Source organism: Chrysochloris asiatica, unplaced genomic scaffold (assembly GCF_000296735.1).
Source record: "Chrysochloris asiatica unplaced genomic scaffold, ChrAsi1.0 scaffold00042, whole genome shotgun sequence".
Lineage (NCBI taxonomy): Eukaryota > Metazoa > Chordata > Mammalia > Afrosoricida > Chrysochloridae > Chrysochloris > Chrysochloris asiatica.
This window is the reverse complement of record NW_006408560.1, coordinates 20,061,847-20,087,149: the sequence shown is the minus strand read 5'-3', so window position 1 is coordinate 20,087,149 and position 25,303 is coordinate 20,061,847. Positions and strand designations below refer to the sequence as shown.

General features: G+C 42.9%; 1 protein-coding gene across 1 annotated transcript in view; it reads right to left on the bottom strand.

The window, feature by feature from the left end:
- Positions 1-25,303, bottom strand: part of ATP1A4 (ATPase, Na+/K+ transporting, alpha 4 polypeptide) — a 52,045-nt gene that overhangs the window by 14,851 nt on the left and 11,891 nt on the right. The window contains exons 7-16 of the mRNA XM_006861642.1: positions 21,889-22,157; positions 19,469-19,667; positions 19,117-19,226; positions 18,792-18,926; positions 15,023-15,212; positions 14,713-14,885; positions 3,545-3,681; positions 2,864-3,014; positions 2,415-2,583; positions 878-1,032 (exon numbers count right to left, since the gene is read on the bottom strand). Coding sequence (XP_006861704.1) covers positions 878-1,032; positions 2,415-2,583; positions 2,864-3,014; positions 3,545-3,681; positions 14,713-14,885; positions 15,023-15,212; positions 18,792-18,926; positions 19,117-19,226; positions 19,469-19,667; positions 21,889-22,157 — 1,688 coding nt within the window. The remainder of the gene's footprint in view (positions 1-877; positions 1,033-2,414; positions 2,584-2,863; positions 3,015-3,544; positions 3,682-14,712; positions 14,886-15,022; positions 15,213-18,791; positions 18,927-19,116; positions 19,227-19,468; positions 19,668-21,888; positions 22,158-25,303) is intronic.

Sequence of the window (25,303 nt, the reverse complement as noted above, 5' to 3'; positions counted from 1 at the left end):
GGGATGGAGGGGAGAGGTCACAAGGTACTACGTTCAGAAGGAAACGCAAACGCTGCCATTCAAGGTACAACAACTTGTGTCTACTATTCATCTGGAACAACAGGAGAGGCAGAGTCAGGAATAGGAGGAGGACATGGGGCATGAAGCTAATTGCTTCCATGAACAACTGCCTCCTTTGCCGTGATGCCATGACTAGGTGGTGCTTGGCAACTGAATATGTTGATCAAAGATTCTATAGAGGAATCCAGATCCAAAGGGGAAATGCAGAACTGAATTAGAAATCCTCATGGAATCCAGATTTCTGGAGCCATAGAGTCTGGATGAAGCCTTGAAACGATTGCCCTGTGACCATCTTTAGACCTTACACCAAAAATATTCCCTTGAAATATTCTCAAAATCAAACACTTGCTTAGTTTAATTATAGTAATTAGTAATGAATAGTTTAGCTTGATAACAAATGTCTGCTTTGAGCTTTGAGCTTTTCTATGATCTATCTGTGTGGGATCAAGCTGACAATAGCAACTGGAAAGATTAGACAGGGAACTTTGAGAGCAGTGAGTTTATGTTAGTGGGGGAGGAAGAACCTAGAAAAGGATGGTGAGGATGGTTGCACAAATCAGAGGGTGTACTTAGTGCCACTGAGTTGTGCGTGGAGAAAAGACTGACTTGGCATATGTTTTGCTGTGTGTATTATCAACATCAAAAATAAGATAGATACTTTTTAAATGTAACTCAATAGTGAAGGTTATACAACATTGCTAATGTAATTAATGGCATAGCCTCAAAATTTGTCATTTTAATCATGACGCAAATTTCTCCTACTCCTTGGTCCGCCTCACAGGAAGTCCATGGACCAGATTCCAGCTTTGGTGCTCACCATGTCGGTGCCTAGGTCAATGCAGAGAATGGTTATGGTCCCCAAAGGCAGTGGTATACTGAGGATGATGAAGAGCAGGAAGGGTGTGATCTCAGGAATGTTACTGGTCAGGGTGTATGCAATGGATTTCTTCAGGTTGTCAAAGATGAGGCGACCTGAGAAGGATAATTAACCCTCCGTGAGGACACACTTCTCACAAGCCAGTTGCGGGACAGACCAGACCAAAAACCAAATCCACCTTCTAACGTTGAGTCGATTCCGACTCACAGTGACACTGCATAGAGTTTCTGAGGCTAGAAATCTTTCTTGACAAGGAGCAGAAAGCTTCATCTTTCTCCTGCAGAATGGCTGATGGGTTTGAACTTCCAACCCTGTGGAAAGCTGTGTCCATAAAAGGGTCTGGAGGTCCTACATCTTGGTTGTCTTCATTTTATTTTGAAATGACATGATTATTGATTAGAATAGTAGTTCATTAACTTGCCATGTCCATGTAGTTTTTGTCCTTGGATTCAACAGAGTGATTGCTATCTGATCTCTGACAATTAAATCAGGTTGGGCCTAGTTAACACTTACAAATGCCAGAGAATGCCAGTATAAAAGCCTATGGCAGCATAGGGCAGAAGTGGAAAGAACCTGCGTTTAGGACAGACTTGGGTTTGCATCCTATTTTCTGTCCTGTGTTTAAAAATACCCTGGCAAAAAGAGGAATTCCTCCCAGCTTTATTATATTTCCATAGCACTTACCATGTTTTAACATATTATGCAGTGTACTCATCTTATTGTCTGTCTCTTTCCACTAGATATTAAATCTTATGAGGGCAGGGTTTTATGTCTTTCTTTCTCCACTGCTACTATCCCTAGCATCTAGATAGGTCCTTGGAATATAATTGGTATATAAAGAATTTTATTGAGTTAAATAGATATAAAATGCCTAGAAAAGTACCAGAATCATAGTAAGTCTAAATAAAATGGTAATCATTTTTGTTATGTGGATCATGTTATTAAGATAGTTCCAAGTAGAAGGCACAGGGAACCTGAGATATAAAACTCTGGGTCTCGCCTGTTTACCGAATGGTATTTAGAATTCTTAAGGCAAGAGTGCATTTAATTTGGCTCATGCTAACAATTCATGCATCAGGCTCTAGCTGATCTTAAATGAGTCACCATCATTTAGACAACAGGTTCCTAGGGACCTTCTGAAGGATTCATTATCAGAGGTGTGTGGAATAGTCTCAAGAGTATGGCTATATCTTTGAATTGGTTGTAGAGCCACTTGAATCTCAGTGAGAGGAGAAAGGATATGCTATATTGGAATCCCAGTCTCCCTAGTAAATATAGACTTTCCTCAGATATCACAAAAAAAGGTTCTGGATAGTCATGTTCTAAGTCCCAGCTGAGCTAGTTTGTAAAATTTTATATTGTGGTAGCTTTCCACAGTCTGTACAGGATCATGGAGGTTAGACAATTTCTACCAGAGTCTAAAGGTCTACCAGAGTCTAAAGGTCATATCCCAACACCGGGTACTCTGCTTTCTCACCCTCCTCTATTCCTGTGACGATGGAGGCGAAATTGTCGTCCAGCAGGATCATGTCGGCTGCCTGCTTAGAGACATCAGAGCCAGCGATGCCCATGGCAATGCCAATATCAGCCTTCTTCAGAGCAGGGGAGTCATTCACCCCGTCACCCGTCACTGCAACAATGGCACCCTGAAGAGAGAGCCCAGATAGAGGGAAGTGAAATAGTGTGTCAACTGGGAGCAGACCCATAGGTCAGTTTGGTTTCAGAATCCCTTGTTTCTTAATGTAATCATGCTTGATCTAGGAGTTTTGGCCTCTCCCTCTCCTGCTTCTCCTGAGGGTATCCCCAGATGCAAGCCCATATACTCTCTTTGGTCTCTTCTAGTTCAAATGTTCTTTCACTTGGTTTAGGGCTGGGCTGGGCCGCAGGATTTCTGCTATCTTCTCCATGGATGCTTTGCTCCCTTACCTGCCTCTGACATCCCTCTACGATGATTAACTTTTGCTGAGGGGAGGTCCGTGCAAACACAATCTCCTTGTGGTTCCTAAGGATCTCGTCTAGTTGCTCTGACGACAAATCCTTTAGTTCTGAGCCATGTACCACAATGGCTTTAACATCCCTGAGGGAAAGAATGCCAGAAGTCTAGTTTGGGGTGTTGGGAATTCATTAGGGGGCCTAGTGCCCCCACCTCCTTGTGTGGCACTGTAGGATAATGCACTGGACTGCAAGGTCAGTTTGAACTGCAAGCTTGGTAGTTCAAATTCACCAGTCACTCCTCAGAAGCCCCATATGTTGTCACTATGAGTCAGAACCAACTCGATGGCATGTAATAACAACAGTGCCCTCTTACCAGTCTTTAATATAACCTCCTTGTTGTTTCTCCTTTCAACTTCATCTCTTGATTTGTCCCTAACTGTACACTGTCCCTACCCCTTTACCCAACAGTTCCTCCCTTTTCCTATCCTCTTTCTCTGAAAAACTGGTCAAAATAAAACATTATAGGAAAATATTATGTTTTACTTTATAATATGTCAACCCAGCATGTCCTACCACTGAAGGAATCTCCAAGAGCTCTAATAAATGGGACCTGGTGAGGTAGACTAGGGATGGAGACAAAAATGTTAGATGTGAGTGCTTTAGAGATCCTACCTGGGATTGATCTGGCTGATAGGAACCTGGAGCCGGGCAGCCATGTCCTCTGCTGTCTCGTTACCTTCTGAGATGATGCCCACACCTTTAGCAATGGCCTTGGCTGTAATGGGATGATCCCCTGTTACCATGATCACCTGGTCGGGAAGGGGAGGGAAGAAGAGCAGATTTGTCTTTAAAGAGGCCTCTGGACCCTTAGGTTTCTCCTCTAAGAGTGAATGGGACCTTACTTTCATTCATTCCTTGGGACTCGTGCTACAGAGCAAAAACCCTAACCCTTGGGAATGAATGAGTCAGGACCATCAGGTCATAAAACACAGGCTAATTTGGGTTCTAGGTTTCTCAGTAATAAGTTAAGGTTCTGTGTATATTACTATATTCACAATTTGACTCAATTTCTCCAAAAGCTATTCTATTTCCTTTAATATCCCAAACAAAAACACCTCTACATAGAATAAGTGGTAATAAAGGAACGTCTGGAAAATTCTGTCTGCCTAACAAAATTTTATCTAGGCCCTAGAGCATTCAGATCTTACTCTATTTTTGCTTTACCTTGCCCCTGGGATCCAGCTTATTTTTGTATAACCAACACCAGCTTTGTTGTTGTTGTTGTTAAGTGCCATCGAATTGGTTCCTACTTATAGCTACTGTGTGTAAAGTTTCCGAGGAGCGGCTGGTGAGTTTGAGCAGCCAACTTTGTGGTTCAAATAAACCTTGTGGTCAAGTGCTTATCCGATAGCACCACACCAGGACTCTACACCAGCCTCAGTCTTATCCTATTCCTACTCAAAGATTAGGTGTCCATGCTCTATGCTTTCAGAGCATCCTGTCCCTTCTACATGACAGCACCCATCACTTCCCTGTGTTGTGACTATGACTGTCTCTATTCACCAGTGGACTCAGAGCTCTGGGGGGAGGTGGGGGCCAGGCCTACAGCTCTTTGCTAAGTTTGCCTTAGAACAACATTTAGCACATAGTATCTATTGCTGTTGAGTCGATTCCAACTCACAGTGACCTTACAGGACAGACTAGGACCTGCCCACAGGGTTTACAAGCCTGTAAATCTTTAGGGAATCAGACTGTCTTGTCTTTCTCGTATGGAACAGGTGGTAGCTTTGAACTGATCATCTTTCAGTTAACAGCTGAATGAATAACCATCCCACCACTGGGGCTCCTTCAATACATAGTAAGCCCTCAACAAATAATTACTAAATGCAGGAATAATCCCTACCTGGGAACTACACCCATGCTTCCCCACTGCCTTCCAAGAACACAATTGTTCAAGTTCTGGTGAGAGAGAGAAGGAACTGATTTGTCTATGATTATATTATGCAAATGCTTCCTGAAGCAGAGGTCCTAGAACTGTTAGTCTATATACTTTCAAAGCATGGAAATAAGCCTTCAAGAAAATTTCCCTGAAGAACCAACTCTGGGGCATAATGAGCCCCATCAATTCACACTGACACCTTGATTTAGTGGCTGAAGACAGGAAAGCACGAACTAATTTGTGATTACTCAGACTCAGTAAATCCCACTAGGAACTGCTACCCACAGCCCCTGAGTTGGAGGCTCTTGCCTGAGCTGTTCAACACTCAAAAGGTCGAATATGATCAAGAATCAATAGTATCGAAGAAGTTCAAGCTACACTGAAGGCATTAGTGAAAAGCAAGGCTCCAGGAATTGAAGGAATAGCAATTGAAATGTTTCAACAAACTGAATCAGCAATGGAGGCGCTCACTGGGCTATGCCAAGAAATTTGGAAGGCAGCTACCTGGCCAACTGGTTGGAAGAGATTTATATTGTGTGCCCATTCCAAAGAGAGGTGACCCAATAGAATGTGGAAATCCTTGAGTAATAACATCAATATCACATGCAGGTAAAATTTTGTTGAAGGTAACTCCAAAACGGTTACAGTAGTGCCTCGACAGGGAGCTGCCAGAAATCCAAGTTGTGTTCCAAAAAGAATGGGAGCTGCCAGAAATCCAAGTTGTGTTCCAAAAAGAATGCCACACAGGGATATCATTGCTGGCATCAAATTGATCTTGACTGAAAGCAAGAATGCCAGACAGATGTTTACTTGTGCTTTATTGACTATACAAAGACATTCAGCTGTGTGGATCACAACAAACTGGATAACATTGCAAAGAATGGAAATTCCAGAACACTTCATTGTGCTCATGCAGAGCCTTTACAAAAACCAATTCAAAGAGAAGGGAATACTGAATGGTGTAAAATCAGGAAAGATGTGAGTCATGGTTGTTTCATTTCACCATACTTATTCAACCTGCATGCTAAGCAAATAATCTTAGAAGCTGGATTCTATGAAGAAGAACATGGTGTTCAAGATTGGAGGAAGGCTCAATAACAACCTGTGATATGCACATGATATAACCTTGCTTGCTGAAAGAGAAAAGGATGTGAAGTACTTACTTTAGAAGATCAAAGAATATAGTCTTCAGCATGGATTACAACTCAATGTAAAGAAAAAAAAAATCCTCACAGCTAGACCAATAAACAACATCATGATAAATGGAGAAAAGATTGAAGTTGCCAAGGATTTCATTTTACTTGGATCCACAAACAACCCTCATGCAAGCAGCAGTCAAAAAATCAAATGTTTGGGCATTTGGCAAATCTGCTGCACAAGACCTCTTTAAGTGTTCAAGACCAAAGATGTCATTTTAAGGACTAAGGTGCACCTGACCCAAGCTATGATATTTTCAATCTCTTCATAAGCATATGAACTGAACAATGAATAAGAAAGACTGAAGAAGAATTGATGCATTTGAATTATGGTGTTGGTGAAGAATATTCAAGGTACCACAGACAGCCAGAAGAACAAACTACTCTGTCTTGGGAGAGATAGAACCAGAATATTCTTTAGAATTGAGGATGGGGAGACTTCGTCTCACATAATTTGGACATGTTATGCAGAGGGGCCAGTCCCTGGAATAGGACTGCTATCATCTGTGTTGTTGTTGTTAAGTATCATCGAGTTGGTTCTGACTGATAACAACCCTATATAGGATTTCTGAGCCTGTCAATTTGTATGGAAACAGAAAATCTAATCTTTCTTTTACATAGTAACTGATGGACTCAAACTGCCAATCTTGTGGTTTGCAGTCCAGTGCTTATCCTACAAAGCCACCATACTCTGTTATCATCTTTTCCCAGCATTCGTAGCAAAGCTCAAGAAAAACAAAAAAGCAAAAAAACCCAGAAAAGTCAGTGCTGGTGAGAGTATGGAGAGATTGGAACCCTCATATACTGCTGGTGGAATTGTAAAATGTTATAATCACGTGAAAAACGATATGGAGTTTCCTTAAAAACTAGAAAATAGAAATACCATATGTCTCAGCAATCTCTCTACTTGGTATATATCCCAGAGAAATAAGAGCCATACCACAAATAGATGCATGCCCACCCATGTTCATCACAGCACTATTCACAATAGAATTAAAGATGGAGACTATCTAAATGCCTACAAATGGAAAAATAAATAAACTTAGATACATACACAAGGGAACAGTATGAAACACTGAAGAATAGCGATGAATCTGTGAAGCACCTCAAAACGTGAAAGAACCAGGAAGACACTATGCTGAATGAAATTAGTCAGTTACAAAAGGACAGGTATTATATGAGACCCCTGTTGTAAAAAAAATCAAGATGAGGCGTTCATATTGAATGAAATGTTCTTTGATGGTTACCAGGGGTGGGAGGGAAGAGGGTTGTTGTTAAGTGCCAAGTCCATTCCAAATCATACAGACCCTGTATAGCGTTTCCAAGATTTCCTCGTGGTTAGCAGTTCTGTGCTTATCCTACAGCACCATACCAGTTAACAACGTGTTAATTTGGGTGATGGGAAAGATTTTTTGTTTTTTTTTAAAGAAAGGAACATCATGCTTGGTAAAGTAGAAGATTAGTGGAAAAGAAGATCCCAACAAGATGGAAGAACGCAGTAGCAGCAACAATTGTGAGGATGGTAAAGGAATGGGCAGTGCTTTGTTCTGTTGTGCATAGATAGGGTTGCTATGAGTCAGAGCTGACTCGACAGCATCTCACAACAAGAAGCCTTATCTGTGGAGCACTGAATCCTCAGCCTCTCCCAGCCTGGTATCTGACGGGGAGAGTCTGAGAGGGAACTGCACAGATTATCTTCTAGATATGTTTCAGACTGAACTCTCAGTCATGCCTTTCAGACTGACAGTGCCCTGAAAGCTTTCCAAGGCCTAACTGAAAGGACGTGTTGTCCAGGTGTGACGTCATCATCCTATATTCTTTGGGCCTGGTGCTGATGAAAGGAGCTCTGGTAGCATAGTGGTTACAAGTTGGGCTACTAACCTCAAGGTTGTTCAGCGGGAGAAAGATGAGGCGTTCTGCTCCCGTAAAGGTTTACAGCCTCAGAAACCCTGTGCGGGCCACTATGAGTCGGAACCGACTCCACAGTACTTAACAACAACAGTGCTGATGGCCATTGAAATGGACTGTTTGTAGTGCTGTGGGCTAATGCGCTGGACTGTTATGTCATTTGAACCACAAGGCCGGTGGAAACAACTTGACAGTACTTAACAACAACAACATCAGGAGTCCTGGTGTGGTGCTGTATGATAAACATTGGACTACTTACCACAAGGTTGGTGGTTCAAATCCACCAACCACTCCTTGGAAACTCTATACAGGGTCGCTATGAGTCGGAATCAACTCGATGGCACTTAGCAACAACAACATAGTTTCAGGTTTGTGTTCAACTGTGATTTGAACCCACCCAGTGTTGGAGGAGACTACTGAAAGTGCCATGGGCTGCCAAAAGAACCAATAGCAATAGATCCATTTTGGAACAAGTGCAGTCAGAGTGCTCCTTGGAGACCAAGATGGCCAAACTTCGTCTCTCATACTTCAGACATATTGTCAGGAGGGAGCAGTCACTGGAGAAGGATATCATGTTTAGTAAGGTGGAGGGTCAGAGAAAAAGAAGAAGATCCCTAACGAGATAGATTGGCCAAGTGGCAGCATTGATGGACTCAAGTGTGGCAACAGTAGTGGGGTTGGCCCAGGATCGGGCAGTGTTTCGTTCTGCTGTGCATAAGGTTGCTATGGGTCGGTGCCAACTCAAAGGCACTTAACAACAACAACAACAACAGTGGTACCATGGAAGAAAAGGCCTAGTGATCTACTTCTCTTACAACTATAGCTAAACAATTTCTACGGAGCAGCTCTATTCTATACACATGGGGTTGCCCTGAGTTGAAATCGACTAATGGGTGACAAACAACAGCAACAACATAGTTTTTGGCAGTACAACCTCTAAGTCAAGCCTTGTTGTTTGTTGTTGTTAAGTGCCATCAAGTGGGTTCCTTGTTGTTGTTGTTGTTGTTAAGTGCTGTCGAGTCAATTCTGACCCATAGCGACCCTGTATAGGGTTTCCGAGGAGCAGCTGGTGAGCTTGAACCATTAGAGAAATAACAATAGTCAATCACCCCAAGAGTGAGTTCCTAGGGCACAAATTCCTAGAGCACTTGGCTATGTACATACAATAGAAGTGCAGTTCTATAGAGAATGGCTCCCTTTGAGGTAAAGGGCATCTAGCAGTTTCTGGAATTTGCCAAGTACTGAAAGAATTTCATTTCTAAGTTCTGGGTGCTGGCTACACCTCTGATGTTCCCACGCAGTTTTGCAAGCTGCCCTCTTGTTCCCACATACTCTCCTTCCCCCACATCAGACCCAGCTCAGAGAAACTTCTACTGTTGTGAAGCTACTGTAGGTTCTCATGAGAGCATTTAAAATGAGGCTGCAGTTCGTAGGGGGTGGGGGTGGGGCAGGTTCATGAACACATGATTACCTGGGAAACAGTAGTTCCACAATCAAATCTTTATAACAACTCTGCTGCCATGCAGCCTTTATCCTACCTCTTTCATTCAGCAGCCTTGCAACGTTCAGCAAGTTTGTATCGGTCTTAACATCATTTCAGTTAACCCTGGAAGGTCTGTCTTGTGGTACATTCTCCTGTAAGTCCTTTACATCTGGTTCTTGAAGGCATTGTGTGTATGCCTTATGACCACACCATAAAGCAAACCCTATATGCAAGTGGGGATTGTTCAAAATAGCTTACTATAGCTATTAAGTTTCTGTTTGTTTAGGGCCCAGGAGAAGGTAAGAAATTATAATGGGACCTGTCAACCTGTGCCCAGATCAAGGACTGGCCCTGGAAGCACTGAGGGTGCCCACTTCAGCTGCCAGCTGGTGGCCAGCCCTGTCTGCCTCAGGTGTGTGTATACCCCAATTTGATAGGCTTCCTGACTAAAATTCCCCTCTGTCTCCTGTTCAGGCCTCTGTATTTTAGGCACAGCAGTGCTCTCCTCCCCTGGGAGAGTTCCTCTTCTAACACTCTCAAATGAGATTAATTTGAGACTTACATCCACAATGTCATTCCTCAGTCTAATAGCTTACCTCAAAGTTCAGAAAATGCAAATGAGTCCCTTCTCTACTCATTTCCCACCATACAATATGGTAACTTGCTGTGGTGCTGTAGGATAAGTACTCGACCACAAGGTCAGTTTGAACCACAAGGTCGGCAGTTCAAATCCACCAGCCACTCAACGTCACTTAAGTACAACAGAACCATGAGGTTAATGCCATCAGTACAGAAAACTGTTAAACCCCAAACGGCTTGTGATGCAGTGACTGGAACATTCTCTCACGATCACTGCCCATATACATCCATTCCTAGGTCCCCACCCTGGTGGTGGTGAGCTATAGAGTCCATTCCAACTCATAGCAACCTTGTGTAGGGTTTCTGAGGCTGTAAATGTTTATGGGAACAGAAAGCCTCATCTTTCTCCCATAGAGCAGCTGGTAGATATGAACTGCTGACCTTGCAGTTAGCAGTCCAACTCATAACCCACTGTGCTACCAGAGCTCCTTGGTCCCTAAACTAGTGACGATACTATTGGGTTTGTTGTTTGTTGTTAAGTGCCATCGAGTTGGTTCCGACCCATAGCAACCCTGAACAGGGTTTCCCATAAATCTTTATGGGAGCAGAAATCCTCATCTTTCTCCCACGGAGCAGCTGGTAGTTTCGAACTGCTGACCTTGCAGTTCGCAGCCCTATTCGTAACCACTAAGCTACCAGAGCTCCTTATACTATCGAGCTTAGTCTGATGTAAATTGACCTCTAGCAAACTGTTGGAGTCCTGGCGTGACGCCATCAGATAGGCACTAGACCACAAGGTTGGTTTGAACTGCAAGGTCGGCAGTTCAAACTCACCAGCCATTCCTCAGAAACCTTATACAGTATCTCTATGAGTCAGAGCTGACTTGATAGCACTTAACAACAACAGTCAAGCAGCTAACAGGCAAAAGTTGAGTAACAAGCCAGCTCTGAAGGATGGTATCTAAACTAAAACCAAAGCAGTTACCGTTGAGTCAGAGCTGACTTGACAGCATCTCACAACAACAAGAAGAAGCCTTATCTGTGGAGCAGTGACTCCTCAGCCTCTCCCAGCCTGGTATCTGGTTTGGTTTTGGTTTAGAGTTACCAATTCACAGTAACTCTATGTGATTCAGAGTAGAACTGTGCTCCATAGGGTTTTCAATGACTGCAATCTTTCAAAAAGGGATTGCCAGGTCTTTCTTCTGAGGTACCTCTGAATGGACTCAAACCATCAACCTTTTGATTAGTAGCTGAGCACTTAACCATTGTGACTACCCAGGAACTCTCTTAGATGGCATCTGTTGTTGCTCCAACTCACAGCACAGCCTGGTCCTGTGCCATCCACATAATTGTTATGTTTGAGCCCATTGTTACTGTATTGTGTCATTCCATCTGGTTGCGGGTCTTCCTCTTTTTCACTGACCCTCTACTTTACTAAGTATGATGTCCTTCTCTGACATCATGTTCAAATTACGAGAGATCCTCACTTCCAAGGGGCAATCTGGCTGTCTTCTTCCAAAACAGATTTGTTTGTTCTGGCAGTTCATGGTATAGTTATTATCTTCTGCCAACATCATAATTCTAATGCACCAATTCTTCTCTCGGGTTCCATATTCATTGTCCAGCTTTCACATGCATATGAGGTGATCCAGGATACCATGGCTTAGGTGAGGGGCACCTTAGTCCTCAAAGTGACATCTTTGCTCTTTAAGGCACTTTAAAAAGGTTTTTTCTTTCTTTCTTTCTTTCTTTTTGCAACAAATTAGCCCAGAGCAATACATCATTTGATTTCTTGACTGCTGCTTCCATGAGCATTGATTGTGGATATAAGTGAAATGAAATCTTTGACAACTTCAATCTTTTCTCCATTTATAATGGTGTCAATTATTGATTCAGTTGTGAGAATCTTCATTTTCTTTACATTGAGGTGCAATCCATATAGAAATCTTTGATCTTCATCAGTATGTACTTTCAAGTCCTTTTAGCTTCTATATCGCAGATTGTTAATGCCTGCCTTCAATCCTGATGCCGTATTCTTCATATAATCCAATTTCTCAGATTATTTGTTTAGCATACAGATTGGATAAGTATGGTGAAAGGAAACCACTCTGATTTAAAACTATTTCTTTTAAACCATTTAAACCCTGTTTTTCTGTTCAAATGACTGCCTCTTGCTGTATGCACAGGTTCCTCATGAGCACAATCAAGTAGTCTGGAATTTCCCTTCTTCCCAATGTTATCTAGAGTTTGCTATGATCCACATAGTCAAATTACTTTGCATAGTCCATAAAGCACAAGTAAACATCTTTCTAGTGTTCTATGATTTCAGTCAAGATCCATCCAACCTCAGCAATGATTATCCCTCATTCCTCATCTTCTGAATCCAGCTTGAATTTGTGGCAGCTCCCTGTTGATGTACTGCTGCAATTGCTTTTGAATTATCTTCAGTAAAAACTTACTTGCATGTGATTTTATTATTAGTCAATGATTTCCACATTCTATTGGGTCACCTTTCTTTGGCCTGGGCACAAATAAGGATCTTTTCCAATCAGCTTGGCATGTAGCTGTCTCCCAAATTTCTTGGCATAGCCCAGTGAACACCTCCAGTGCTGTTTGTGTCTTTGTTGAAATATTACAATTGCTTTTCCTTCAATTCCTGGAGTCTTGTTTTTCACTGCCTTCAGAGCGGCTTGGACATCTTCAGTATTATCGGTTCTTGGTCATATGCTACCTTTTGGGATGTCTGAGCATCGAACCACTCTTTGTATATAGAGACTGTGTATTCCTTCAATCTTCTTTTGATGCTTCCTGTGTCATTTCACTATTTTGCTAGATGTTATCTGCTGCTGTTAACTGCCGTTTAATCATTTCTGACTCATAGCGACCTTGTATAGCATTTCCAAGGAGTGGTTGTTGAATTTGAACCACTGACCTGTGGTTAGCAGTCCAGTGCTTATTCTACAGTGCCACACCAGGAGTTTGGATGCTATCTAAACTTCTCTACCCTAACCTGTTACCCTTTTCCAAACCCCCAGAAGCTAAGATCTATGTTAGTTACAGGTGATCTAGAATATCAGGTGTGACCAGGGAAGGATTCTATATCTGATCTCTAAAGATGTATATGAGACTTAGAATTTGACTTGGGAAACATGGGACACACAACATCTCAGAATTAGAATACTACTGCTGCTATCCCAGGAAGTCCCAGGTCCACCCTGACAGAAGAGGAAGTCCCATCTCTGGGTTTGTTCTGCAGCTGCATTTTGGCTTTGGTCCCTATACCAGTGAGGGCAGCTGTTAACTCTAAGTCTGACCTACTTATTGTATGTCCCCAACACTCCACACGTCATTCTGAACATTACCTGCTACCCAGCAGCTCATTTCCATGACATCCTTCCTACTGCGCATGTGGTCTGCAGACCAGCGGCTATGGCATCACTGGGGATCTCATTAGAAATGTAGACTCTTGGGGTGCTCTAGACCCACCGAATCAGGACCTGTATTTTACCCAAATCCCCAACTGGTTCACATGCATATTAAAGTTTGGAAAGCACTGGTCTAGTATACTGATTCTCAAACTTGGTAGAGCAAGGAAAACAGAAAAAAAAAAATTAGTAGTACACTGGAAACTAGGGAAAAAAAAGTAAAAAATAAAATGAGGTGCTGGGGTCCCACCCTGTTGCTGGGTATCATTGAGTTGATGTTCGACTCACAACCACCCCGTGTGACAGAGTAGACCTGCCCCCTTGGGTTTCCTAGGCTGTGGCCAAACTTCGTCTCTCATACTTCAGACATATTGTCAAGAGGGACCAGTCGCTGGAGAAGAATATCATGTTTGGTAAGTGGAGGGTCAGAGAAAAGAGGAAGACCCCCAATGAGATGCATTGGCCAAGTGGCAGCATCGACAGACTAAAGTGTGGCAACAGTAGTGAGATTGGCCCAGGATCGGGCAATGTTTCGTTCTGCTGTGCTTAAGGTTGCTATGAGTCGGTACTGACTTGATGCCACCTAACAACAACAACAATCTTTAGAGTACTGGTGTGTTTGCTGTAGGGTGCACTGGATCACAAGGTCAGTTTGAACTGCAAAATCAGCAGTTGAAACTCACCAGCCACTCCTCAGAAACCCTATACAGGGTTGCTATGAGTCAGAACTGACTTGCTGGCACTTAACACCAACAACAATCTTTAGAGAAGGAGTCTTGGGAGCACTGTGGGTTGGGTGCTGAGCTGCTGACCACAAGGCCAGCAGCCACTCCTAGGGAAAACAATGAGGCTATCTGCTGCCATAAAGAGTGGCAGTCTTGGAAACTCTACACAGAACCACGTGGACTTGGACTTGACGCAGTGGCGATAGGTTTGGTTTAGGTTTGGAACCTTTAGGAATTAGTAGGCCTTTCTTTTGTGCGGCCACTAGGTAGGTTTGAATCGCCCACCTTTTGGTTAACAGTTGAGTGATTAACCATGTCACTACCAGAGCTCTTTAGGTCCAACTCTAAGAGTTTCTCATTGAATTGCTGTGGAGTGTGCCTGGGAATCACAGTCTTAAAGCTCTCTCGGTGATTCTGATATGCAATGCAGAGGAGACGACAACAGAACTTCTTAAGAATAAAGTCAAGGAAATAGAAATCAAATCAATGTAACCAACATTATGAAGCACTCACTCTGTGCAAGGTTTTCTACTAACTGTTCCAACTTGTGACAGGACGTAGTTTCTGGGGTGCTAGGGAATTTACCTTTATCCCTGCGCTACGACACTTGTTTACCGCATCAGGCACAGCGGCTCGTGGAGGATCAATCATTGATATGAGCCCCACAAAACAAAGGTTCTCCATGGGAAAATTAATTTTGTCTGTATCAAATGGGAATCCTTTGGAGTAACTATTAGGCAGATTCAAGAAACAGAATCCTGTGGAGAGAAGGGACCAGCAGTCATTTCGCCACCAATATCCCTACCCCTTTTATCCCAGCTTCCCAGATTGTCCACCCCACAAATAATACTACGTTGTGCCATGTTTTAAAAGGTTTCTTCCATGGCCCCCTCACCTAGCACGCGTTCTCCCAGACCTCCCAGATCCAAGTAGGCATTCTGGAAGGCATTCCTCATGTCACTGTTCATTGGATATTCCTGTCCATTCAGCAGGAATGAAGAACATAAGTCTAAGATCCTCTCAGGAGCCCCCTTCATCAGCAGCATGTGAGTATGAGAGCCGTCCTCCGGAATGTGGATGGACATCTAAAGAGAGCAGAGGAAGCATCGGTGAACCAGGAGGAGAGAGTAAGGGGGTTAAGCAAAAAGCGAGAGAGAGACTTTGAGGGTAAAAAAGACAAAGGCAAACAAGAGAAAAGTGTTGCGGGAAATGCTTCCATGCTCCTATTACCTCCATTCCTCACCCCCAGCCCAGGTATCCAACCCCAGTCAGCTCTGACCAGGTAAGGGTGATGGTTGAACAACACGATGTACATAATGTTACTGAACTATACATGTGGAAATTGCTGAAATATCAAATGTTTTGCTACCTATATATTCGTTGTTGCTGTTGTTAGGTGCCGTCAAGTCAATTTTGACTCATAGCAACCCCAGGGCCAGAGTAGATCTGCTCCATAAAGTTTTCTAGGTTGTGGTCTTTGAAAGAGCAGATTGCTAAGTCTTTTGTGGAGTCCCTGAGTACGTTCAAACGGCCAGCCTTTCAGTGAGCAGCTGAGTACTTAACCATTTGTGCCACCAGGGCATAGATTTACTATTAAAAAAAATTTTTTTTTAAAGTCTGTCCCAAGTTTCAAGCCCTCAGCCTGGTATTATTTTTACATGAGTTTCTATTTTCTTCTTAGCCAGACTGGAAGCCCTCTGAGGTTAGGCATCTCACCTTCCCCCTGCTTCCTTCATGACTAGATTTCTAGGAAGCAAAAAGTGTGGGGCTAGAAAAGGCAGACAATAGAGTATAGAGGAAAGAAAATGTACTCGAATCCAAGAGCCTGTGCTTTGGGCCACATGGATACATTACTAGCTTTATGACCTATGGGTCTATCCATTTATTCTTCCAAAACCTTAGGTCCTTCACCAAAAGTAAAAGATTTTTATTTTAGTGGGGTTTATATGACAAAATATGTGTTAGAACACTTTGAACATTGTGCAGCACACTTCTAAAATAGGTTAGTCTTTCTAGTCCTCTTATTGCTCTCTCCTAAAAGGCCAAGAAGTCTCCTGAGAGGGGCAGGTAGTAGTAGTCTAGGTTGGGTGTCAGAATCAGTGTGTGTGTGTGGCCATATTTTGAGGTGAACCTGACAAGAAAGATTAGTTTAGGTTTTGCCTATTCTCTCAATCTGTGATCTATGAGTTCCTTGGTGGCACAAACAGGTAAGTACTCGACGACTACTAACCAGATTTTCCTCAGGAACCCTATGCAGGGTCGCTGTGAATGGGGACCGACTTGGTGGGACTTGACAGCAGCACTAACCAGTAATCTAAAGGTGGTTTAAAATCCACTCTGAGCCACCTCTAAAGAAAAGCCTGGCATAACGTCGTTCACAAAGGCCTTGCGCTGCGCCCTACTTTAATGAGTAGGACCGGAGTCACTGATTGCAATCTGCACAATGTAACAGCTCTCATCCCACTTTCTTCTTGTGTTTCCTGTTTCCACTCCTTCCTTCCTAACCCTCTGAGTTCTGTCCTTGGGTAAATGTTGTCCTTGTGATCTCACATGGTTGATTATTCTAAGACGTGAGTACCTCCCTAATGTTATTGTTCTTCTTATAGAACTGTCTATTGTTTGGCTGAAAATTGAGCCAAACCTGAAGGGTGACTTAGGGCCACAGTCTTGGAGGCTCTACCAGTTTCTAGTCAACCAAGAAGACTGGTCTTTTTATGATTTTGAACTTTGCTCCACATAATAGATATTTTACAGAATAATTTTGTTGTTAGTATTCATATCATCTAAGACATAATACATTTAAGAAATTTATATCTATGTTTTTTTTTATCACATATTAGTCTATGATTTAAATAGACCATAAACATTACTAAGATTTCTGTATGGTCTGGTATGGGAGGAGCTCCATGATGGGATGACATCATGAGTTCCTATCGTGGGTGACAACAACCTTAGTGATGATCACCACTGACTGAACAACAGAAAGAAAATGATAACAGGTTTGCAATTTGGACCTAGGAAGCCTCTTTTGTTACACTGACATAAAGTCAGGTTGTTGTTTTTATTTCAGAGAAAGAAAACTATGGATCTATTTAACTCTTACTTGAGGTTTTCAATATGGAAAGTATGTTGAGCTTGTTGGGTGCCCTCAAGTTGACGCCAACTCATAGCAACCCCATGTCCCATAGGCTTTTCTTGGCTGTAATCTTTACAGAAGGAGCCTTGATGGCTCAATGGTTCCACACTAGGCAGATGGAGGAAAAGTCAGTGGTTCAAACCCACCGATGGCTCCTTGGGAACAAAGCCCTGGCAAGCTACTCCTATAAATATTAGGAAGCTCTATGGGGCATTTGTACTCTGTCATATAGGCTCACTCTGAGTTGGAACTGACTTGAGGACACACAACAATAATCTTTATGGAAGCAGATTGTCAGGGATCGTTTCCTCAGAGCTGCTGAGTGGGTCTGAACTATCAACTTTCAAGTTAGCAGCTGAGCACTTCACAGTTGTGCCACCAATGCTCTTTCTATGACAGTATAGGTGTAGTGCTGTAGGATAAGCACAGGACTCAAACCCACCAGGCACTCCTTGGAAACCCTTTATAGGGTCTCTGTGAGTCACAACTGGCTTGATAGCACTTAACAACAACATATAGATTTTGTGATTTCTTATGTGTTTTTCAGAACAGAAAAGCATGTGGTGCACGTGGCTCTTTAACCAATCAACTTTGGCTCCCTGCTATCGTTTTGTCCACACAGAGGGAGGCAGACCCAGAGCTCTGGTTAGGACTCAGTACCGGTTGCTGTTGAGTCAATTCCGAATCATGTTGCAGAACAGAACTGCTCTGTAGGGCTTGCTGGCTGTAATCCTTACAGAAGCAGATTAACACGTCTTCCTACCACAGCTACAAGGAGTAGCTTTGAACCAATAACCTTTAGCTTAATGTTGTTGTCAAGTGTTATTGAGTTGGTTTCGACTCATAGCGACCTGGTAGAGGGTTTTCAAGGAGCAGATGGTGGGTTTGAACTGCCAACCTTGTGGTTAGCAGTCTAGTGTTTATCCTAAAGTGCCACATCAGGACTCCACTAGGCTAATGGTAGAATACAAATCGATTGTGTCACCTAGAAACCTTAGAATTCAATGCCACTTCCTTTATTGTTGTTGTTGTTGTTAAGTGCCGTCGAATAGGTTCTGACCCATAGCGACCCTATATAGGGTTTCCAATGAGTGACCGGTGAGCTTGAACTGCCGACCTTGCAGTTCAAATGGCTTTGCAGTCTGGCACATTAATCCATAGCGCCACACCAGGACTCTACTTCCTTTATTGTTGTTGTTAAGTGCCATCGAGTCGGTTCCAATCCATAGCGACCCTGTATAGGGTTTCCTTTATTACCTACTCTAGATTCAGATGCTGGTTGTGCGGTGGTGCAGGATAATGCACTGGACCACAAGGTCAGTTTGAACCTCAAGGTCAGCAGTTCAAACCCACCAGCTGCTTTTTGGAAACTTAGACAGGTCACTATGAGTGGCACCAACTGGATGGCTCTTAAGAACAGCAACGTTCTACCACTCAGCAGTGATGTTGCAGGCCCAGGCAAAGCTCACATGTCCCCAGATGATGAGCCATCCCCCTCACCATTCTTCTACCTTTGGTGGTCCTGTACCTGGTACTTATTGGTGGAATTAAAGGGAATCTCTGCCACCTTGGGGTTCTTTTTTCTCATATCCTTCACGGAGCTGTAAGACTGCTCGATGAACTTGAGCAGGGCTGACTCAGAGGCATCACCTGTTGTTTCGCGCTGCGAGGAGGGGGTTTGTGTAAGCCGTAGAGCCTGTCCCTAGGCATCTGGCTTACCCAGGGAGACAAGAGAGGGACAAACTGGAAAGGAGGTACTGGGAAAATCACTGTGCACCAGGAAACAGATATACATTTAAATAGGGCAGGTTATACCCTGGACATTGAGGTGCCTTCTCCCTTAGGCCTGATACCTTAACTATGGGAAGTGTCTCCTGATTCGCCTTAAAGTCAGCCCGGTTGCAGAGGCCAGCGATTCGGGCTAGGGTGAACCAAGTAGGAGAGTCCTTGGCAAATGTCTTTTCTGTGGACAGAAAGACCAGGAAAATTGTGTGTTGGGGGTAGGAGAGCCTGAAGTGGGGAGTTATTCACATCCTGTTTATCACCCCAATACTTCACAGAGACAGCATTTCTTTTCCTTCATACCCCACCTCTCTCTATTCCATTTTCCAGATAGCGTCTTATCTGCACTCACCATTCCCTCTCAGCTCCTTCATCACCACCCCCTAATCCTGCCACTGTTGGACCACCAATACCACTAGTCACCAGTCTGTCCTTCTGCGGTGTCAGCCTCATATATGGTCCTATCAAACCATAAGTGGGCGACGGTCATGCGGTTCTGGGTGAGAGTGCCTGTCTTGTCGGAGCAGATGGTGGAGGTGGAGCCCAGCGTCTCCACCGCCTCGAGGTTCTTCACCAGGCAGTTCTTCCACGCCATGCGCTTGGCTGTCAGGGTCAGACACACCTAAGACCGTGAAAGGGGAAGAGGGTAAATGAAGAGAAGACGCTGACTACTCACATCCCTTTGTTATTTTCTAAGTATGATAATGTGTTGCACTTATTTCCCTTTTGTTTCCATTTAGTTTTTGGAAATTCCATCTGAGCTGTGGAAAAGGATATTAGGAAAGACATTTTGAGTCATGCTTTCTGGCAGAGTTTTAAAAAAAGAAGGTATTCATTGGCTATTGTTATACCAACAAAGTAAAAATTCTAATTTTGAAAAGGAAGGTATTCCTTGACCAAAGTATCACAGAGAGTGATTCTCCCATTTCACTCTTCTCCATGAGCCTTACTTCTTTTCTATTCAGAAGTCTGCTTTCCATTAAAGGCCAGGCTACACCTCTGTCTTAAGTCCAGCCTTTCAGGGACCCCCATCTTTTCTTGTGGTATGAGACACTAAGTATGTTTTAAAAAAAGATTGGGGACTATCCGACTGAGAAGGAATATACAACACTGGAAGGAACTTGAGCATCAACTTAAATGAGAATATTTTTGTCCGTCATAAATTCAGTGAAGTCAGGTGTGTGACAAAACTGTTTTAGAAACTAAAACAGCAAAAAATAACAAAACAAAAGCCCAACACCCACAAACAAACAGACAAACAAACTCAAACCCATTGCTGTTGATTCTGGCTCAAGGCAACTCGGTGTGTTACAGAGTAGAACATATTCCATAGGGTTTTCTTGACAGTAGTGTAAGGATGGGGAACAGACATTCTCTTGAAATTGTTTACTCTGGCCCTGCCAAGGCAACCTCAGTTCCAGCTATCACATTGTTGTTGTTGTTAAGTGCTGTCGAGTCAGTTTCGACCCATAGCGACCCTGAACAGGGTTTCCGAGGCTGTAAATCTTTACGGGAACAGATCGCCTCATCTTTCTCCCACGGAGCAGCTGGTAGTGCTGGTATCACATTAGGGATGAATTAATTGAATGTTTGACAAAATATAGCAGGCTAATTTTTAAGTTGATAATTTTGTATGGCTTGTGAATGAATGATGCTATAAATATTCAAATAACCCTTAGCAGAAAAAAGGTTCCCCACCCCTGAAGCAGATAAACAGGCTCCACTTCCCATGCTCTTCTGGGTGGTTTCAAACTGCCAACCGTTAGGTTAGTTTGAGTGCAAACTGTTTGCAACACACAGCAACCTTAATAGATTCTTAGGCTATGGCCATTTAAGTACAGAATTCTATTTATGGATTATAATTTATTTCTATAATAAGTCCCAATGCTTTTATACCAGTCAAACCAAACCTGGAATATCTGCCCATTTCTATATGAAGGCAAATATTGATAAACTGCGTTATTTCTAACTGGGTTACCAGCAAGACAAGGGGTCTTATGAAGAATGGCTATGGAAGAGAGATTATTTCATGTCCCACCTGGAGAGTTTGAGGGGACATAAAGGCTACCTTCAGTAGGAAGTAGTAGCAAGGGAAATGACTTATTTTTTTATTTCTTCAGGTGGGAAAACTAGGACAAAATGCTGTTGTTAGTTGCCACTGAGTGGACCCCTGACTCTTGGTTACTGTATGTGTGTAGAGTAGAATTCTTCCATAGGGGTTTCTTGGTTGTAATCTTTATAGCAGTGATTTTCCAGGGAGTCATGAGGTGGGCTTGAACTGCCAACCTTTGGGTTTGCAACAGATCACAAACCACTTGTGCCACCTGGTCTCAGTAGAACCAGGAAATCATATTGCTTGATATAATGAAATTTAACTAAAGCAATAGTCCACCAGTGGAGTAAATTGAGACCAAAAGAAATTTAACATTGGCTGGAAGGTTGAATTTCTATTGCCTTTGAAGTTCTGTCAAATAATAAGATTCTATAATTCCAAATGATGAATACACTCTACAAACCTGCAAATACACTGGAGATATGAAATGATTTGGCTAAGTTTACCAGCTAGTATACCCAGGACTAGAATTCACTACTTGTGGTTTATAATCCAATGTTTTCTTCATCACTACTGACTTCCTCTCTCACTGAGGAGAAAGACAAAGGCACGAGAAACTATGGGTGGTGGGAGTCGAAGTAATTATGGGAGCTAAATTTTTTCTGATAACTATACAAATGTCAGGAGTGCTCTGTACTTGAGAACTTCAACCACAAAAGAGATACTATGGGTTTCATTTTTCTGGGGTGGTTTGTCTGCTCCGAGGCCACCCTTCACCCTGTCTACTCACAGTGACGGTGGCCAGCAGTCCCTCAGGCACATTGGCCACAATGATGCCGATAAGAAAAATGACAGCTTGCAGCCAGCCATAGCCCAAGATAAGTGAAAGTGCAAAGAAAGAGATCCCTAGCAAGACAGCCACTATGGTGATCAGTTGGATGAAGTGCTCTATCTCAGTAGCAATAGGGGTCTTGCCAGCTGCCAGGCCTGATGTCAGTGTTGCTATCCGACCCATCATTGTGAGGTCTCCGGTAGCAATCACAACGCCCTGGGCTGTTCCTGTGGGAGAAAAGAAAAGGGCAGCTGTTTAAGACGGCCTAAGTCTGAACTGGAAAGACTGTTGGTGTTCGTTCCTACGAAGAGAAAAGTGTCAGTGGTTAAAACCAGGGTGGAAACTCAAGGCACTCTGAGAGGTCATTATATTCTCTTCATATTTAGTTTACATGAATACAGGTTTCCTCCTAAACCCCCCAAAACAAACCCACTGCCATCGAGTTGATTCTGACTCAAAGTGACCCTGTCCATCTGTATGGGCGAGGCAGCCTCAGCTTTCTCCCTTGGATCGGTTGGTGGGTTTGAACTGCTGACCTTTCAGTTAGCGGTCCAATGCTTATGCCACAGTGCCACCAGGTCTCCTTGGAAGTTTCTCCTGGTCTGCAAAGTTTCAAGTGACTTCACAGTTTTCCAGAAACACCTAATTGTGTTGCCTAATTGCTTTCATTGACAAGAAGGTCTTCATTACATGTCATCTAAGCATCTACCTTTGCCTACATAGTCCTCTTGTTTTGTCTTTAATAGAAGAATAATTTCTGGATCCCCAGGAACAATGGTTGCCCTTTTGGAGGAGTCCTATATTCTAATACCCCCTTACCTCTCCTCTAAATTAGTGGTTCTCAACCAGGGGTGGTTTCCCCTTAGAGGATATTTGGCACTAGCTTGTTTTTGGTTGTCACAACTTGGGCAGAGACAAGCACTACCATCTTCTAAAGGGTAGAGGTCAGGGATGCTGCTAAAAACTGCCATGCACAGGGCAGTACCCCACAACAAATAATTATCCAACCCAACATGTCAATTTTGTCAAGGTTGAGAAATCCTGCTCTAACCTGAGCCCCCTCCCTGTTTTGCTCTGGCTAGAGCCAGTCTGACCCCTGGTGGGTAGTGCAGGCCATAACACTTGGGCTTCTGAGTTTATCAAAGTGGGCGGGATGGGTAACAACCAATTCCAACTAATGGAAACCCCAGGAGATTTGTGCTCAGCAGAGTTTTCAATGGCTGAATTATTGGAAGTAAATTGCCAGCTTTTACTTCCGTGGGTGGATTTGAACCTCCAACCTTTCAGTCAGCAAATTAATATTCTAACCATTTGCACCACCCAGGGACTTTGTGTTTACCAACGTCCTTCTCTTCTCTCCACCAGCACTGCCACAAGGGGAACTTGCACACAAATGCTGCTGGCAGCTCACCTACAGGAGAAGCTGGTAAGGTTCTTTGTTCAAAAATTCTTCCTTCAGTTTATCATATTAACTGAAATTCCTACCATTAAAGTCAAAGTCAGTTCTACTCAGAAAAGCAAGATATTATTAATGGGAATGACATGTATTTTAGAGTCAGACTCAGAACCCGAAGTCCAGCTTTACAACTGACTAGCTGTTTGCCCTGGAGCAAGTGACTTAAACTCTCTTAGATTCTGCTTTCTCTTTAAAATGGGGTGAAAGCATCTATAAAGCTGCAAGGATGAATGTGTTTAAAGGAGCTTAGAACAACACACAGTATGCCCTCAAATAGTAGTTTACTGTTCATTTACATAGTTTTGGGGTCTCTAGAGATGTAACTTAGAAAGGCACCAGCTACCCACCATCCTAAGACATAGCAGTTGGTGGTCCCTATTTCTAAGATCATCTTCAGCTATGAGTCTGAGAGGAGGGTCCTGCTCACAGAGCAGACAGGTCAGGTCAATAAATGTGTGAAGACATTCTACAGATGACCCTGACATTGGTTGCTAGTGCCATTCATTGAGTCTGACGAAAGGAATATACTGAAATAATTGAGCTGTGCCAAACACTCCTTGAAACTATCAGTTATGTCTATTTTGTGCCATCGTCTAGTTTAATTCTTAATTTTTATTCCTGTGATGGTTTCCTCATGCTTAGAGAAATGGAATTGAATAATGAACCCTGAGCCTTGGTAGGGAATCCTGATGTGGCGTGATAAGATAAATACTAGACTGTTGAACACAATATCAGACGTTCGAACCCACCAGCCGCTCCTCAGAAATCCTATAGAGGGTCTTTATGAGTTGAAACTGACTCGATGGCACTTAGCAACAACAACAGCAGCAGCAGCAACAACATATCTAAAGACATGGTGGTTGATGTTAAACTTGGGGGAAGATTGAGAGGGCCACCGATATCCCAGGCCAAACTGGCTCCTTCATATACCTTCTGTATATGCCAGAGAAAGAGCTTAGATCCCAGTGAAGATGCATGAGAACCTAAGAGAAACATTTGCAGCAGCAGCAGCAGCCCTATGAAGGTTCACAGTGATGAGATTTGGAAAGAAAGGGCGTAGGATGAAATTTTGCTATTAATTTGAACAGTGCACAGAAATTCATCGATATTGAATGGCTCCTTCAACCTAGCTCCACCCCCTTGGTCTCATCTTGGGTCCTGCTATTCTCCTGTTAAACCTTCCGCTACTCTGATCCATTTCCCAGAGCGAATGTCACCCTACATCGTTATCTGAAGCATGTATTTACTTGATAACTTTGGAAGGACAAATCTGAGCAAATTTCTGCTAAAATTTCATAATAGATAATTTTGGGGGGAGTAGGGGTAGTTTGCTAATTTGCATCTTTCTGCCAATCAAACTTGCTTATTTTATTTTAATATATGCTCAGTTTTCTAGTTGGATTCTTCATCAGCGTCCAGGTAGCCTTAATGTTACTCCTTTCCTTTAAGGCTATTTTCAAGTTAATAATTTTATTTTGAGGGGTCAATTGCATTATTATTATTATTTTTTATTTTTTATTTTTTGGTTCAGAGTAGGCTATATGGAAAGAACATGGAGACAAACATGCATTTGGATCCTGGATCCTCCTTGAGTTGTGATCTTGGATACAGTACTTGATTTCTTTGAACCTTAATTTCATCACATGAAAATAAGGATACTATCTACTGCAGAATGTTGAGCATCAGAGATAATATCTGTGGCATTTACTTGATTCATACAAAAACTTAGAACCAGTGTGATTCATGGAAATCCATACGTGTCACAGTAGAACTGTGCACCACAGTGTTTTCAATGACTGTTTTGTTTTTAGAAGTAAACCACTTTTCTTCCGAGGTGACTCTGGATGGATTTGAACCACCAACCTTTTAGTTAGCAGCTGAGTGCTTAACCATTTGCATCCTCTGGGAACTCCTGAC